Below are 15168 nucleotides of genomic sequence, written 5' to 3' on the forward strand. Positions count from 1 at the left end.
GTTTGTTCATTCTTGAAATATATTTCTGGTGTTCAAATTCCTGCTGGTAGTCAAGAAATTGTGCTCCTTGATTTTATTCTGCATCAATAAACATACTTCGGGCCTCACAGATCAGAAAATGTTCTGTTATTAGAATTTTATGTGGCCTTCATAGGTTTTCAGGCAATTTTACCTTCACTGCTATGTTCATGATATATGTCAACCAGAAATAGCTATTAGATGTTATGGGCCAGTGTCTCATCGTTCTTTGCCTTGTAACCAAAGTTATTGGCCATACATATCACAGAGCATGTTTCAGTAGCACGTTCCAGTCCAAGCAGTGCAGAAGCTCGGTCTGTTATTGAAAATTATGGATGTGATTGCCGAATTACTGTTTCACATGAGCATCAACCTAAGTTGTATGGTATATGGCAGTCATTTAGCCTTTTTTTTTTCTTTTTAACCTTGTTTAATGGTCTGAATAACATGCTCTATTAGTTGTCATTTTCTCTTGTAACTTGCAGCGTCAATACATGCTGAAAAAGAAAATAATGGAGCAATATGAACGAGTTGCTTTGTTAGTTCATTTTCTCTCTTAAAAAGGTGGTGATGTAGCCATCTAGGCTTAGGGAATAGTAGACCCCTTTATGCCTCAATCCATTCAAATTCTCATATCCCGTTGATATTTAACCTTCTATTTGCTGAAAGTCATAGAGTATGTCTAGATAACTGAAGTCACAGGTGCTACTTCTTCCGTGTATTAATATTGACTGCATGTGATTCAATGAAAAACTATATAGTCAGGAATATTGTTGTCATTTTTCTTTATACATGTCTATGGTTATTATTAAAGTTCAATAAAAGAAAGGGAGGAAATTAAAAGAGGACTAAAGGCAGAACAGCCTTTTTCTTTGTTGACTACTTCTGTAACAAGGATTTAGTTTTGTGATATTATGCAAAACTACAAAAGGCATATTGGCATACTGTACGCATGCATGAACTTGCATACAACTGCTAGTACAGCATCTCATGACTGAAACACCCTTAACCAAGACCAGATTTGGTACTTCCAGGTCAGAAATTGTTGCTAATTACATTGTGCTAGAGGTTCTGTTTGTATTACATGTCAAAAATTTGACTCCACGGTTGAGCTATATGACTATCATTTCTTGATTTCCTTTTCTGCTTACCTATGTTATCTTTTGGCCCTATGGTGGTGGTGCAAATTTTTTGGACAGTTGCCTGTATAATTATTATGATCAGAGGAAATTTCTGCCCTTAAATCTTGTGAACAGCTATGCTTTGCAATGCATCCACAGGTCCATTCCTCCGTCGCAAGTTGTACTTGCAGTGAGCAATACCTACGGTCGGGTCCGGAAACCACTTGGCTTCAAGTTCATTGGCTTGATCTCTAATATTCTGGCATTGGGAGATGTAACCAAGCTGAATAATGATTCTGACTGCTCAATCTGGATGCCAATTCCACCTCCAGGCTATTCAGCATTAGGATGTGTAGCACATCCTGGGAGCCAGCCTCCTCCAAACCACATTGTACACTGCCTTCGTGCTGATCTTTTGACATCTACCAACTTTTCTGGCTGCATGTGCTTTATTCCGCCAAATTCTGGGTACCATGTTCATTTCCCTATAATATGTTTTACATGTATGGCAAGGTGATGTACTAACTTGTCTTTGGCATGTTCTTAGGGTTCCTTCTGGATTTAGCATCTGGCGTGTTGATAATGTTGTTGGTTCATTTTATGCACATAATTCAGTGGACAGTCCTCCTCAGGTAGAAAGTTTCAATTTGCACCAGATTCTTCTGCGGAATCCTGATGATATCAGCTCAAAGGAAACAACAGAAAACAAGCTACACTATGAACAAGGTGGTAGCAGTAATAGTTCTTCTGGATGGGATATTTTGAGATCTTTATCTGGAGCTGCTGCTTATTGTTTATCTACTCCACACTTTGAAAGAATTTGGTGGGATAAAGGATGTGATACAAGAAGGCCAATTTCAATATGGCGGCCAGTAAGACGTCCAGGTTTCAGTGCACTTGGTGATTGTGTGACAGAAGGGTTGGACATTGACTTTATTGACTTTCTTTCCTAGTACATACACATGTATTTTTCTGGTATGATAATTGACAAGTTGCTTATTTCCTTTATCAGTTTAGAACCACCAGCGTTGGGGTTAGTTTTCAAGTGTGATTATCCAGCAATATCTGCAAGGCCTGTGCAATTCACTAAAGTTGCACATGTTATTGGAAAAGGACTTGATGAAGCATTTTTCTGGTATCCAACTCCTCCTCCTGGTTATGCTTCATTTGGATGCATAGTGACAACAACTGATGAATCGCCAAAGAAGGATCTTGTCTGCTGTCCCAGATTGGACCTTGTTAGCCAAGCAAATGTTGCTGTTGAACCCATTTCTAGGTCATCCACTTCGAAGGGCTCAAACTGCTGGAGTATCTGGAAAGTTGAAAATCAGGTCCTTGATGTTATTTCCTTAGGCATTTATTTTATGTAGTATTGCTGTCAATGTGATAGGTTCTTATTTTTCACTCTTGTTCCTTATTCAGATCCCTTCTAATTTTCTCCCCTTGTTTGTACCTCCTTTGTAACAGGCCTGCACTTTTCTTGCACGTTCTGATCTCAAAACACCATCATCCCGCTTGGCATACAAAATTAGTGATTATGTCAAACCTAAAGCTCGTGAAAATGTTGCTGCTGAGTTGAAGTTGGGACTTCTTTCAGTTAGTGTTTCGGACAACTTTTGTGGAACAGTGAGTAGCCTTGTTAATACAGCTCTAGTGTGTTAGATGAGAAAGAAGAATGCCTCACCCTATCCATGATAGCAATGCTTATCACACCCTGTTGGTTCTCTTCAGATGACGCCACTTGTTGATGCGACAGTGACCAACATGAATCTTGCTACGCATGGGCGTCTCGAGGCAATGAATGCTGTACTGATTTGTTCAATTGCTGCATCCACATTCAATAGGCAAATAGAAGCATGGGAACCTCTAATTGAACCATTTGATGCAATATTGAAGTACTATATCCTATTGCTTTTTGGTCTTTTATTCTACATACTTTTGTTAAATTCCAAGGCTTGCCTGGTCATTGTTCAAGTCAAATAATTGAGGTGTCAAACTTCTCATTTTGGTCCATTTACATGCTCTTTAGGTTGGAAACATATTATACAAGCAAAAACTCTCAATCAAAGGTTGGCAAGCAGATTCGATTTTCTGCAACAACTTCTCTAAATCTTAATGTTAGTGCTGCAAATCTCGAAACCCTGACAGAAACTATTGTGTCATGGGGTAGGCAAAATGATGTGGAGCACAAATCATCAAAAAAGGTCGAGGTCCTATGTGCCTTAAATTTGACTGCATATGGAAATCTAATATGTTTTTGTATATTTGAATTAATACTGTTATATTTTTTGTTCTAGGAAGATGATGAAAATTTTGCTCAATATGATGAGTTAATCTCCTCTGCGTTGGATGATGATGATGTTCAGAAAGTGATTCTTGAAAACCAACTTGGATGTGATGTTTATCTGAGAGTTTTTGAGCAAAACTCAAACTCAGAGATTACCAAGTTCTTACAGCATGACAAGGAAGTGTCAATGTCCTTGCCACCTCCAAGGTTTTTAGATAAGCTAAATGTAGTAACCAAATCCAGAGAATTACGCTACTATGTTGCCATACAAATTCTTGATTCTAAGGTCATACTACTTTATTTATAATAAGAGTTGACTCAAAATCCATGGTTTTGGATATTAATCTTTTCTAATCATTTGCAGGGGCTTATTATTGTGGATGATGGCAATAGCCATGAATACTTTTGTGCGTTACGATTGTTGATTGAGGGTAAGGTATCGGAACAGTATAAGCTTTTTCCACAGAGTGCAAGGACAAGATGTGTAAGCCCATTGATTTCGGGAAATGGCTTAGCTGAGGGATCTGCCAAGTGGAATGAACTTTTTATATTTGAAGTTCCAGAGAAGGCAAGTTTTGTTTAGCTTCCAACTTGCATTTAGCTGGCCATTTGCAAATGATATGCACTTGGGGGAATTGTCATTCAAAACTGTCTTGTAGCTTAGAACAGAAACAATTTTGACTTTTGAGCAAGGTTTGACTTCTCGTGCCGATCGGCCAATGGTATGGTACGAACTGCTCCGTACTAGCATACCAACACATGGTATGCCGGGGCGTGCCGACATGGACTCGAGCGATCATTATCTTGTTCACCTGTTGGATCGGCATGTACCGTCCATACCATACCGACTCAGGCGAGCAAAACTTGCTTTTGAGGATACCCATCTAAAATCAATCTTTTTTTTTAATTAATAGATTATCTTTATTTTCAGAGTGTTTGATTTTTACTTTTATGTATTCTGTTTTGCATCTTCGTCAATGTTGATGGCAGTTAAATTTGTTACTTCGGTTGTGTTGTTACAATTGTCCTCTTATATTCAAGGAGTCAAGCAAATTATTCCAAACATTCATTAGCTGTACTTCAAGCTTATTAACTATTACAAGCTGTGTAAGTTTATGATTTCTATGGTTCCTAATATGGTGGCATACTATTTGTACCAACCATGCTTGTTGACATACCATTGGCATACTAATTGTACCAATCATACTTAACGACATACCAATCTTTTCAACATATCATATGATTTTTTTTAGTATTGTTCATATATGTCAGATTTGATTATGGGAAGGTTACCAGTGTAAAAAGGAAAATCAGCGGATGAGGCTTCTGTTGATACAAGATCTAGAGAGTGTCAATGGGTCAATGTCTGATATACTAACCCTATAGAAGTCAGTAGTTGTTTCTGTAGCTCAAGTTTGGTTGCCTGAGTTATGAAGTAGCAACTTTAAAGGCCCTAGGATTTCTCATGTGATAAAGGAACCAACTTTAGCAAAGTAGTAGCCTATATATGGAACCAACTTTACAAAGTAACTGCTTTAAAGGCAACTTTAAAAGTATTGATACTGATACAGTTGATACATTAGGACATTGATATATTTCAATTGGTATATTATGGTTTAAAAACCATCTTCATTTATAAATGGTTGACCTTCTATCTTATCAGAACAACACTTCTTTTTATAGTTCTGTACTTTTATATTCTTGCTCTTTTGTTCAAGATTCTGAGTGTCATCAAAAACTTCATCAATTTCTCATTAGATGGAGTTTTCATCACTATGCACTTTTTTTCTTTTAAATGAAACTGATTTAAAGAACCGATTGAGAAGGTTTGCAATACCTCAATATGGTATGATACGGGTGATATTTACAGTTCCTACAGCTTCCTGGTTCATATGTTAGACGAGACCTTGCAGTCGGCTTGGTATAGGGCTTATATGGTTCGGTACAGGCCCTGTACTAGGCAGTCATCTTTTTGGTTTTCTTTTTTTGAAAACTTGGTATGCACTGACACTCTTGTTACATTGATGCAGACCATTATGGTACAGTATGTGTACACGAAATTGTGAACCTTGCCGATTGGTACTTTTTATTTTCTATGATACAGAATTGTACCGGTTGGTATATTGCTGATATATTAGTATAATTCTATATACTAATATATTGTACCAGTTGGTAATAATTGCAACTTGATATCAAACCGATATTTAAAACCTTGGTCCCATATATATATATATATATATGTATGTATATATATATATATATGTATGTATGTATTTATATATATGTATGTATCTATATATATGTATGTATATATATATATATATATATATATATATATATATATATATATATATATATATATATATATATATATATATATATATATATATATATATATATATATATATAGGTCTGTATTGCTCATTTAGGATAGTCTGCAGTTGCTTCAAAATGATTTCTCAATATTGGTAATGTCAGGTTAGAGCAAGGATTGAAATACCGTACCGAGTGGTATACCTAATTTAGGTGTAATGGAGGTTAGGAGAGCACAAATTTGAGAAAAAAAGAGTTTGAGATAGTTTAAGAAAGTATGAGAATGAAATGGAGTGAAATAAGGGAGAAAGTTTTAAAAACTTATGAAAAAGGGCTCCAACGGTCAATTTGACCGTTGGAGAACTGTTACTAAGCTGTAACGGTCGATTTCGATTGTTACCGAGCTGTGCCATGACCGTTGCCCCTGATATAACCCCGTATCGTCCGATACAGGGTGTTTTTAAGCGTTTCGCTCGGTAACGGGCAGTCCGCATATCGGTAACCTGTCGGACCGGTACATACCGCCCGTACCGGGTAGTACCATTCGAAATTGCATACCTTGGGCTAGAGTACTAGGAATTTTACGGAAAAATTCCTGTGCCTTGTGTGTTGCTGTTTCCTTGTTCTCTGTTTTCAAAAGAGGATCCTTATTTTATAGTTGTGGCATACTACCTTGCTTGAAATCAGGTGACATTTTTACTTATATGTTGTATAATTGATACGTAAAGTAAAATGGGTAACTGAAAAAGAAAAGTGACGGGAAAGAGGAATAACCTATTCTCATGAGTCCACTTGATCGATTTTGAAGAAGAGTACGTGGTGACATGGGGCTGGAAGATTGGAAGGAAGATGGATCAGGGGGTCTGCTTAATGGTCAGAAAGTAACAATTTATATATAAATAAATATTTTGTATTGTGCTCAGTTTGGCTCATCAGGTTTGAAAGTGATTATGAGTGATTTGTTGTCTTGGTGCAAGGTGCTAGTGTGCATGAAACAAATATAGTACCAATATAAAAGTTTTGAGCATTGGCATGCAACATTGGGTGTTACATGAGCATTTCATGCCACCAGATCCATTTTGCATGGTCACATGAAAAATCCTTGCATGTGATTACATACTGCTACTAAGATGAAGCTGGTAGAGCTTGTCCTGCTTTAAATATAACATATGCATGCACTTTTAGATCACATAGTTAAAGGCCTGGTGACTTCGAGGACTAGAATTTAAATTCTTTAGCCCTAATATATGCACACAAGTGCCATAAGATCTGTGTTTTTGGCTGTTTGATGAGCCTTGCCAATTTGTATTTTTCATATGCCATTATTTTTTAAAAACTTTGTATGATAAAACCAAATGTTCCACTTCCATCCTCTTAGAATTTACCATTCTTGTCATAAAACTTTTGACTGTTCAGTTCACTTTTAGACTCACCTCCAGTATGAGGATTTCATACCTGAGTTGCATAAGCAATTTCTTCATTATGTTCAGGGAATGGCTAATCTTGAAGTTGAGGTTACAAATCTTGCTTCGAAAGCTGGGAAAGGTACTGATATGTAGACACCAACTTGGTCCTGTATACTTTTATCTGGAGCATTTAGGAATCAGGAAACCTGTTTGTTTTGTTAAGTGAATGGCAAATAGTAAAACTGTTTACAAGCCTCCATTCCCCTTCTTTTAACATCTTCTCGTTTTTGTTCTTTTGTTACTCCATTTACTTAATGATGAGAGTTTGAATGGGCTTACGGCTATTTGCCTTGAAGAAAAAGAAAATAGATATTGTTCATTTTTATCTGCAATATTTATGCTTGCAGTTGTTTACTCGTGACCGATGTGAAAGTCGTATAATATATATAGATCCCATTACCAATATGGTATTCTGTCAAGACGATGAATGAAACTTTGTGATACTTTTATTTGGTGTGAGAACTGATTACTGCAGAAAGGTTGTTGGATATGAATATCTGCTTTCCTTGGTATCTTTTTTTAACTAATTATAATGCATCATCAACATTGTTTCTTTGAATTTTGCATACATAATGGCATGATTACCATTTAGGCCACTTCCAATTGTTATTTTCTTAAAGGCGACTGATATATTGAAAAACTAAATATATCAGTTGACTAAGAATTAGAGGACATTGAGACTCCAAACTTCAATTGGACTAGATCCATACAAGTGAAAGCTTATCTGTGGGTCTACAATTTCAAATACAACAGTATCACAATGAAACAAACCTTGATGCCAGTTTGATGCTATACTACTTTGTCTTGCCAGTATTGACATATCAAACATTGTTATAGTACTTATTTTATTGTAATACATGGGCAGTATGCTGGTGTGGACCAATATTCATATTTTAAGCCTTGTTCAGATCAATAAAGATAACTGTCTTGGGCTCTAAATACCTCGAAGACTCCTATCGAACTTTAACACTACTATGAAGAACACAAATATATTAGAGATGAAATGCATTTTGATGGGAAAATTTTACAAAGATTACTAGAAGCTTCTCTCTTGGAATGATTACATTCTGAAGGCAATGTAGTTAACAACCTATCAATTTGTTCCATTAAGATGATGTTTTAAAGATAAAGAGTACAAATTGAAATGGATGGATGTCACTAGAAAGATCATATGCATATCAGTAGTGGATTATTATAACTCATGCTCCTCCGAAATATGAACTTCTAACATGCATGTGTGATAACTTCCTGTGTTATGTGTGCATATTTGTCTACATGTAGGAAGTAATATTTCCTTTGCTTTTAGCTGCCATTGTTATTAAAAACTCATTCATAAAATCCTACATAATGTAATATTTATATAATATTCAGTTGATTAATTTCTGTTTAATCTTCTTTTATTATCTTCATAACCTTTCATAAATTCTTGCTGTTCATTCACTTTGGATCACAGTTGTTCCCAGTTTCCTAATTACCTCTTTTTCAGTTCTGACATAAGATGTTTCTGTTTTTTTCCCCCAAGCTCTTATTTGAGTTTGAATGGTTTTTTATGCTTTGGCTGTATGGACTTATATGATGTTGACCAATGCTGAGGTGTGCAGGTGAAGTCATAGGGGCACTTTGTATTCCAGTCAGTAGCAGTGCAAGCATGCTGAAACGTGCTGCTTCAATAAAAATGCTACAGCAAGCAGCTAAGTTTCAAGAGTTCTCATCCTATCCTCTTAGGTGCAAGGTACTTATGTTGCATCTCTGGCATTGTTCTGCAAGTCCAGGATCTTATACAAAATGGTTGAGGACATTTATATTCTGAATATTTTTACTCCTACCTTGTCGTTTTAACCAACACAAAATCTTTTATTTTTGGACACAGGGACAGATAGTCAGAAATGAGGAAAGCAAAGACTGTGGTGCTCTTGTAATTTCCATTTCATATATTGATCAAAATACTGAAAAGAACTTTGAAATTACTGACAGAACAGTACCTGCCAATAGAGATGTTGGTTTTTGGGTTGGCCTTGGCCCTGATGGCCCGTGGGAGAACTTCAGTTCGGTTCTTCCACTATCAGCTGTTGTTCCAAAATTACTTAATAAACAAGCTATGGCCTTTGAAGTTATCATGAGGAATAGCAAGAAGCATGCTATTCTCAGATCTCTTGCTCTCCTTGTCAATGATGCTGATATCAAGCTTGAAGTGTCTTTATTCTCTTCTATATCACTTATCAGTCCTGTCTTGAACACAGGAACTAGCAGTTCTGTCACTGTGACAGAAGAGGTCTTTGAAAATCAGAGATATCAACCAATTTCTGGCAAGTCATCCAGTACTTGTGCTAATGATCCTGCACGCTGGAGTACCAGGGACTATTCATATTCATCTAAGGTGAGCGATAAACAACTGTTCATTTTCAGCATAGTTTAGGTGAATGCCCTTTTTTAATGTAATATGTTTACAAAATATATATATATATATTTCTGAAGGACTTCTTTGAGCCTGCTCTTCCCACTGGTTGGAGGTGGACTTCGGCTTGGAAAATTGATAAGTCTCAGTTTTTGGACTCTGATGGGTGGGCATATGGAACTGACTTTCAGGGTTTTAACTGGCCTCCAAATTCTTCTAAATCATCTTCTAGGTCAGCTTTTGACTTTGTGCGAAGAAGGCGATGGACACGTACAAGGGAACAGTTGCCTGTGGAAAACGTAGATAATAGGAGGAATGTAATTGCTGTTCTTAGTCCAGGATCATCCACTTATTTACCATGGACAAGTATGACTAAGGATAGGGACTTGTGCTTGCAAGTTCGTCCTTTTTCAGAAAGTTCTCATGAATCTTACACCTGGAGCCAGATGTTCACCCTTGGTTCCAGAAAGGAGCAGCCTGTCAACGTCCAACCTCAACTTTCTAGGCAAAGTACCTCTAAATGTTTAGATTTTACGTCACAGAATTATGTTCTTAGATTGAATCAGCTTGAGAAGAAGGACCTTCTTTCATATTGTACTCCAAGCAATAGTGCTCAGCGGTGTTTCTGGCTTAGTGTTGGGACTGATGCCACAGTTCTTCACACACAATTGAATGCTCCTGTTTATGATTGGAAAATATCTCTTAATTCAGCTCTCAGATTGGAAAATAAGCTTCCGAGCGAAACTGAATATGCTGTTTGGGAGAAAACATTTGATGGGAAAATGATTGAACGGCAGCATGGTGTTATCTTACCAGGCGAAAGTGCTTCTGTCTATTCAGCAGATATTCGGAAACCTATCTACTTCACAATGTTTGTTCAAGGTGGCTGGGTTTTGGAAAAGGTAACAGCAACTTTAGCTATGATATTCATAATATCTACAAGGAATGTTTCTACCTGACACTATTTAGCCTTCTGTCTCAGGATGCTGTTCTAATTTTGGATTTACTAGGCCTTGATCATGCTTCTTCGTTTTGGATGCTCCAGCAACAAACTAACAGGTCTGTCATATGTGTAATTGTCCCTACAAGCTAAATGGAAGAATTTAATTGTCTCTCATACACAGAATGTATAAAGTTAGTGATGTGCATATTGGAACAGCTAGGCAGTTGGCAGTCCGAAGAACTTGTGTCGATTGAACATGAGAAATAATAATAGTAAAAAATTTGAGAAAGGAATTTTGCCTGATACCTCAGGAAAAAGAATATGTTTTTAGTTACTTTTAGTAAGACTTGTACATGTTTTGGTTGACCTGACCTGATGTTCAACTAACCTGGTCCATTTGTTCAAACATGATAAAAAATCATGTCTGCCTAGTATGTTGGTTGGATCGAATTGATACCTTTTGTTATGATATATAAACAAAGTGCCACCCAATAAATAGGCCCACAAATAATAACTTGGGCCTGATGACTGTGTATTATGTTGGATTAATTGGTAATGCTTGATTGGTTACAAATAATAACTTGGGCCTGATCACTTTCGATAGCATGGTTTAACGTCCATTTATCGAAGTAATTGTGGCAGTAGGTTCATCGGATTTTGTCATAGCAAAAATACACATGGTCTCAATTAAAATAAGCATAATTGAATAAGCAAACCTTTTCATCTAAAAGTATCTTTTACCACATGCATATGTATGTAGCACTTAATGTGTGTTTATCTGTATGCACAAAGCACATTTTGGTTAGTACATATTGGTTTGTCACATCACCAACATGCTTCTTCGGTGTAAATTTTGGAACTTCTCTCTGGTTTGCACAGAATAATCTTCATTTAAGCAATTTCAATCAGAAATTCAATAATGATGTTAAAAATTAAATCAACATATGTAATGTACTTGTAGGGTCAGAATTTGGACATTTGGTTACAAAAAGATTAGTCATTTCCCTTCTCATATATATATATATATATATATATATATATATATATATATATAGAGTTACTTTATCAATTATTAACAAGGAAAAAGCACATGGTTGTTATGTTAAATTTGCTTCTTTAATGTTGAAACAATTGGCTTTTATTTCTTTTATATCACTAAGTTTTAAGATCTCTTATTCATCATGGAGTGGTGTCTTCAGGAGGTTGCGGGTGAGTGTTGAGCATGATCTGGGGGGAACTGATGCTTCTCCAAAAACAATAAGATTTTTCGTACCTTACTGGATTCAGAATGATTCATCAGTGCCACTTTCATATCGCATTGTAGAGGTGGAACCAGTGGACAGCTCCGATGCTGATTCTCTATTAATTTCTAGAGCAGTTAAATCTGCAAAGTTTTCCATGAGAAGCTCCTCAAAGTCTTTTGATAGAAGAAATTCTAATACAAGGAGAAACATTCAGATATATGATGTTATTGAGGATATTAGTCCAAAATTCGTTATGTTCTCTCCACAGGATTTTATGAACCGTAGTGGCAGTATGTCATTTCAGTCTCGTGGCAGCAGTACTTGTACCTCACGAGTAGGAATATCTATTGCTGTCAGCCACTCTGATAAGTACAGTCTTGGAATCTCTCTTCTTGAGCTTGAAAGCAAGGTTATAATGATCTCTATACATGTGTTTTTAATCTGTGATTTTAGAGAAGTTGATATTGTTATTGCTTATACTTTGTCTTGAGCTTTGATGATTAATGACATGAAATCTTTTACAGGAGCGGGTTGATTTTAATGCATTTGCTTCTGATGGATCATATTACAGGTTATCAGCACAACTTAAGATGGCTTCTGACAGAACCAAGGTTCTTTCTCATTCTTTTTATATATTTGGCATATTATACAGGATCATCTGGGACTGACAAACCCATCTGAACTGACTAGTTCCTGGTTATCATTAATCTTTTTGTATCTGGAACAACCAAAGCAATTAATGTCAAACCTCAGTTGATTTAGGTTGTAAAATCAGGCCTTGTTGATCAATGTAATTCTATTAATAAGAAAAGAAAAGCTAAAGAACCATTCTCTTTCTTTTCCTTCATGTTAGAGGGTGATGATGTGAAGCATATGTGAAGTTTATAGTTTATTAGTCTAAGACCAGTTTCCTTTGGACAGGTACAATATTGTTATACTATTTGGTATCATTTAATAAATTAATAAAATAATAAAAATGAATAGTATATGCATAGGTATCCAGTTATGTTCTAATACGAATACTTGGTCATGTCAGTAAATACTGGTCAATAATATTAATCTTGACTTTTTTAAAAACTTTGTCTATGTGATTTTGTGACTTCTCCTATGTGATAATAATAACTAGCGGCAACTTAGTTTAATGTTTCAAAATCCAAACAATATCCATTCCAATTATTAAACCATAAATAACACTGATTTGATCACTATGATATCAATTGATGGAAGTAATCATATTGATAGTTAGTCCTACTTTTCTTGACAAGTACTTATTAATCAGATTATTCTAAATTGGCTCTAATGGTTCCCAACTTGAATTTATAGTTTTGTATGTGTACTCTCACTTTAACATCTAGGTCCTTCCAATACAACATGATATATTTGATAACTAACAGCAGCTCATTTTTTAGTTGAGACAATCAAGATTTACACCACTTTTATATGGGCTTCTCTATTTATAAAATTCTTGCATTGTCAAATCGACTTTAGTTTGCCATTTCTTGGATAAGGTTTGCGGATTAGTAAACAAATGTGGAATAACACCAATGAAGAAGTAGTTGTTAAACAAAAGCATGAGTTTCTAAATTGACACTTCTATAATCCATAATTCAGGCTTTTTTTAACTCTTCATAAATTTATTTTTATTATTTTATGAGCTCTTAAACGCAAGGATCGTCATTTTAGATACTAGACCTGTTTCGGTGATCTATTGAATCTGTACATACTAGTCAATACTAGCACACCGTCTTATCACAGATAAATATATACATAGGGTGTTCGATGTAATGTTTATGTATATCTATGTCTTTTGATTTTATTCATGTCTTTCACAGCATGTAGTGAGCTTGTAGTACGCTTGATAGTCTTATTTTGATTAACTTTTGTAATCGTTTGAGTCCTGTAAACACAGGTTATGTGTAGGCATCGCGTGGAGGCAAAACTATCCAAAAATAGGTCATATAGGTAGTTATTTAGGGGTTTTTCTAGCTCCGTAGAGTAGTGCAAAGTGTCAGCCAGTACATCGTCCTGGAGCTACCAGGGTGGCACATGACTAGATGGGCATTTGGGGTATTGTTTAGTTCGCTGTCTTATTTTGTAGCAGTGTCTTGTGGGCACTTGTGAAAACTTTTTGTTATGACGAATCATCTTATTCCCTTTGCCGTTCAACCATTCAAAACTTTCGAAGTCTATGTTTGTAATTTGCATTGCCTATTAAGTATTTGTTGAAATGTCTGCTTGTGATACCCCGAGTTAAATTCTTTCTCTAACCCATTTTATCTTTTGTAAGTCCTTATGGGACCATAAGAGGTTTTGGGGAGGCTAAACTTTTGCGGGTGGGCACACAAGGGTGCCACACGACTTATGCAAGGGCTTGTATATGAATGGTGGACTGTTTGTGGCCATCCCAAGTCAACTGAAACTTAATATTATGGAGCATGAAAACTTTCTCTATGGCATGAGAGGGATACGTTTGTAGGAGGCTGAAGTGTGTAGTAGGTTCGGCATATTACTAGTCCTCGAGAGGTGCAACTGGGCTATATTAGCAATGAGTCATAATCTAATAAGTGCGTTCGCGATGGCAGAACAGTGCACGATTTGTTCAGCAACGCAAAGTAGTCCAAGGGGATAGTGGCTTCCTAAACTTCTAAAGGAAAGGACGTAAAGAGGAAAGTTGCTCTAACTGGATAGATATCCAGGAGAGAAGTCTTGGTTCTCTAGAAGGAGAATCATGTACAACAGACAGCACATGTTGAGGGGTACCTCAAGACAACTCCATAAAGCTCAATGGACCGAACGAGCGGTAAGGAGTCGTTGAATGATCTCGTACGAGGTAAAGTGTTAGACACATTATGAGATCAAGTGGGGGAGCGACCCTAGGCAACACCAAACAAATGCACACTTAAAGTCATCAAACTCAATAGAGGATTAACTCATAAAATGGTGGCCGCGAGGGCCACTATTCAACTCAATGGAAATCAAGGAGTGGAGTAACTTGGGTGAAGTGCCCAAGTCGCTTGAAGGGAGTCCACATAGAACATAGAGCATGAAGCGGAGACACGAAGCTTTCCTTGGATAAAAGTCAAGGATATGAACTCTTGTAGAGGTAAGAGCGAGATCATGTTATTCCATGTGTCTCTCGTTTTGATAAAGTAGACTCATCTTACATGGTGGCAAAGTCGAAGGAAGCTTCAAGGCACATGCACCTTATCTCGACAAAGCAATTGATAGAGGGATTAAGGCGAATCAACTTGCCGAGACGAAGTTTGGGTCAAAAGGCCTTGGCACGTGGGAAGATAACGTAAAGGTGGGTACTCTTGAAGAATATGCTGCAATGCTGTCATTCGAGTTGTCGCAAAAGAAGCTATGTGCATTGGAGATTAT

At 36.5% G+C, this 15168-nt stretch overlaps 1 protein-coding gene across 5 annotated transcripts in view; it reads left to right on the forward strand.

Moving 5' to 3' along the window:
• The window catches only part of LOC103997175 (uncharacterized), a 75769-nt gene that overhangs the window by 49918 nt on the left and 10683 nt on the right, over window positions 1-15168 (forward strand). For 4 of the 5 annotated variants that reach the window (XM_065082213.1, XM_065082216.1, XM_065082214.1 and 1 more), the window contains 15 exons: window positions 1275-1607; window positions 1687-2058; window positions 2152-2470; window positions 2607-2765; window positions 2871-3034; window positions 3169-3343; window positions 3437-3712; window positions 3791-3994; window positions 7230-7284; window positions 8807-8937; window positions 9076-9582; window positions 9681-10502; window positions 10583-10659; window positions 11743-12196; window positions 12312-12398. In XM_065082213.1, the coding sequence (XP_064938285.1) occupies window positions 1275-1607; window positions 1687-2058; window positions 2152-2470; window positions 2607-2765; window positions 2871-3034; window positions 3169-3343; window positions 3437-3712; window positions 3791-3994; window positions 7230-7284; window positions 8807-8937; window positions 9076-9582; window positions 9681-10502; window positions 10583-10659; window positions 11743-12196; window positions 12312-12398 (4135 nt within the window). The remainder of the gene's footprint in view (window positions 1-1274; window positions 1608-1686; window positions 2059-2151; window positions 2471-2606; window positions 2766-2870; window positions 3035-3168; window positions 3344-3436; window positions 3713-3790; window positions 3995-7229; window positions 7285-8806; window positions 8938-9075; window positions 9583-9680; window positions 10503-10582; window positions 10660-11742; window positions 12197-12311; window positions 12399-15168) is intronic. The other variant, XM_009418336.3, reaches the window with a different exon arrangement.

The sequence above is a fragment of the Musa acuminata genome, chromosome BXJ1-9 (assembly GCF_036884655.1).
Source record: "Musa acuminata AAA Group cultivar baxijiao chromosome BXJ1-9, Cavendish_Baxijiao_AAA, whole genome shotgun sequence".
NCBI classification, from domain to species: Eukaryota; Viridiplantae; Streptophyta; class Magnoliopsida; order Zingiberales; family Musaceae; genus Musa; species Musa acuminata.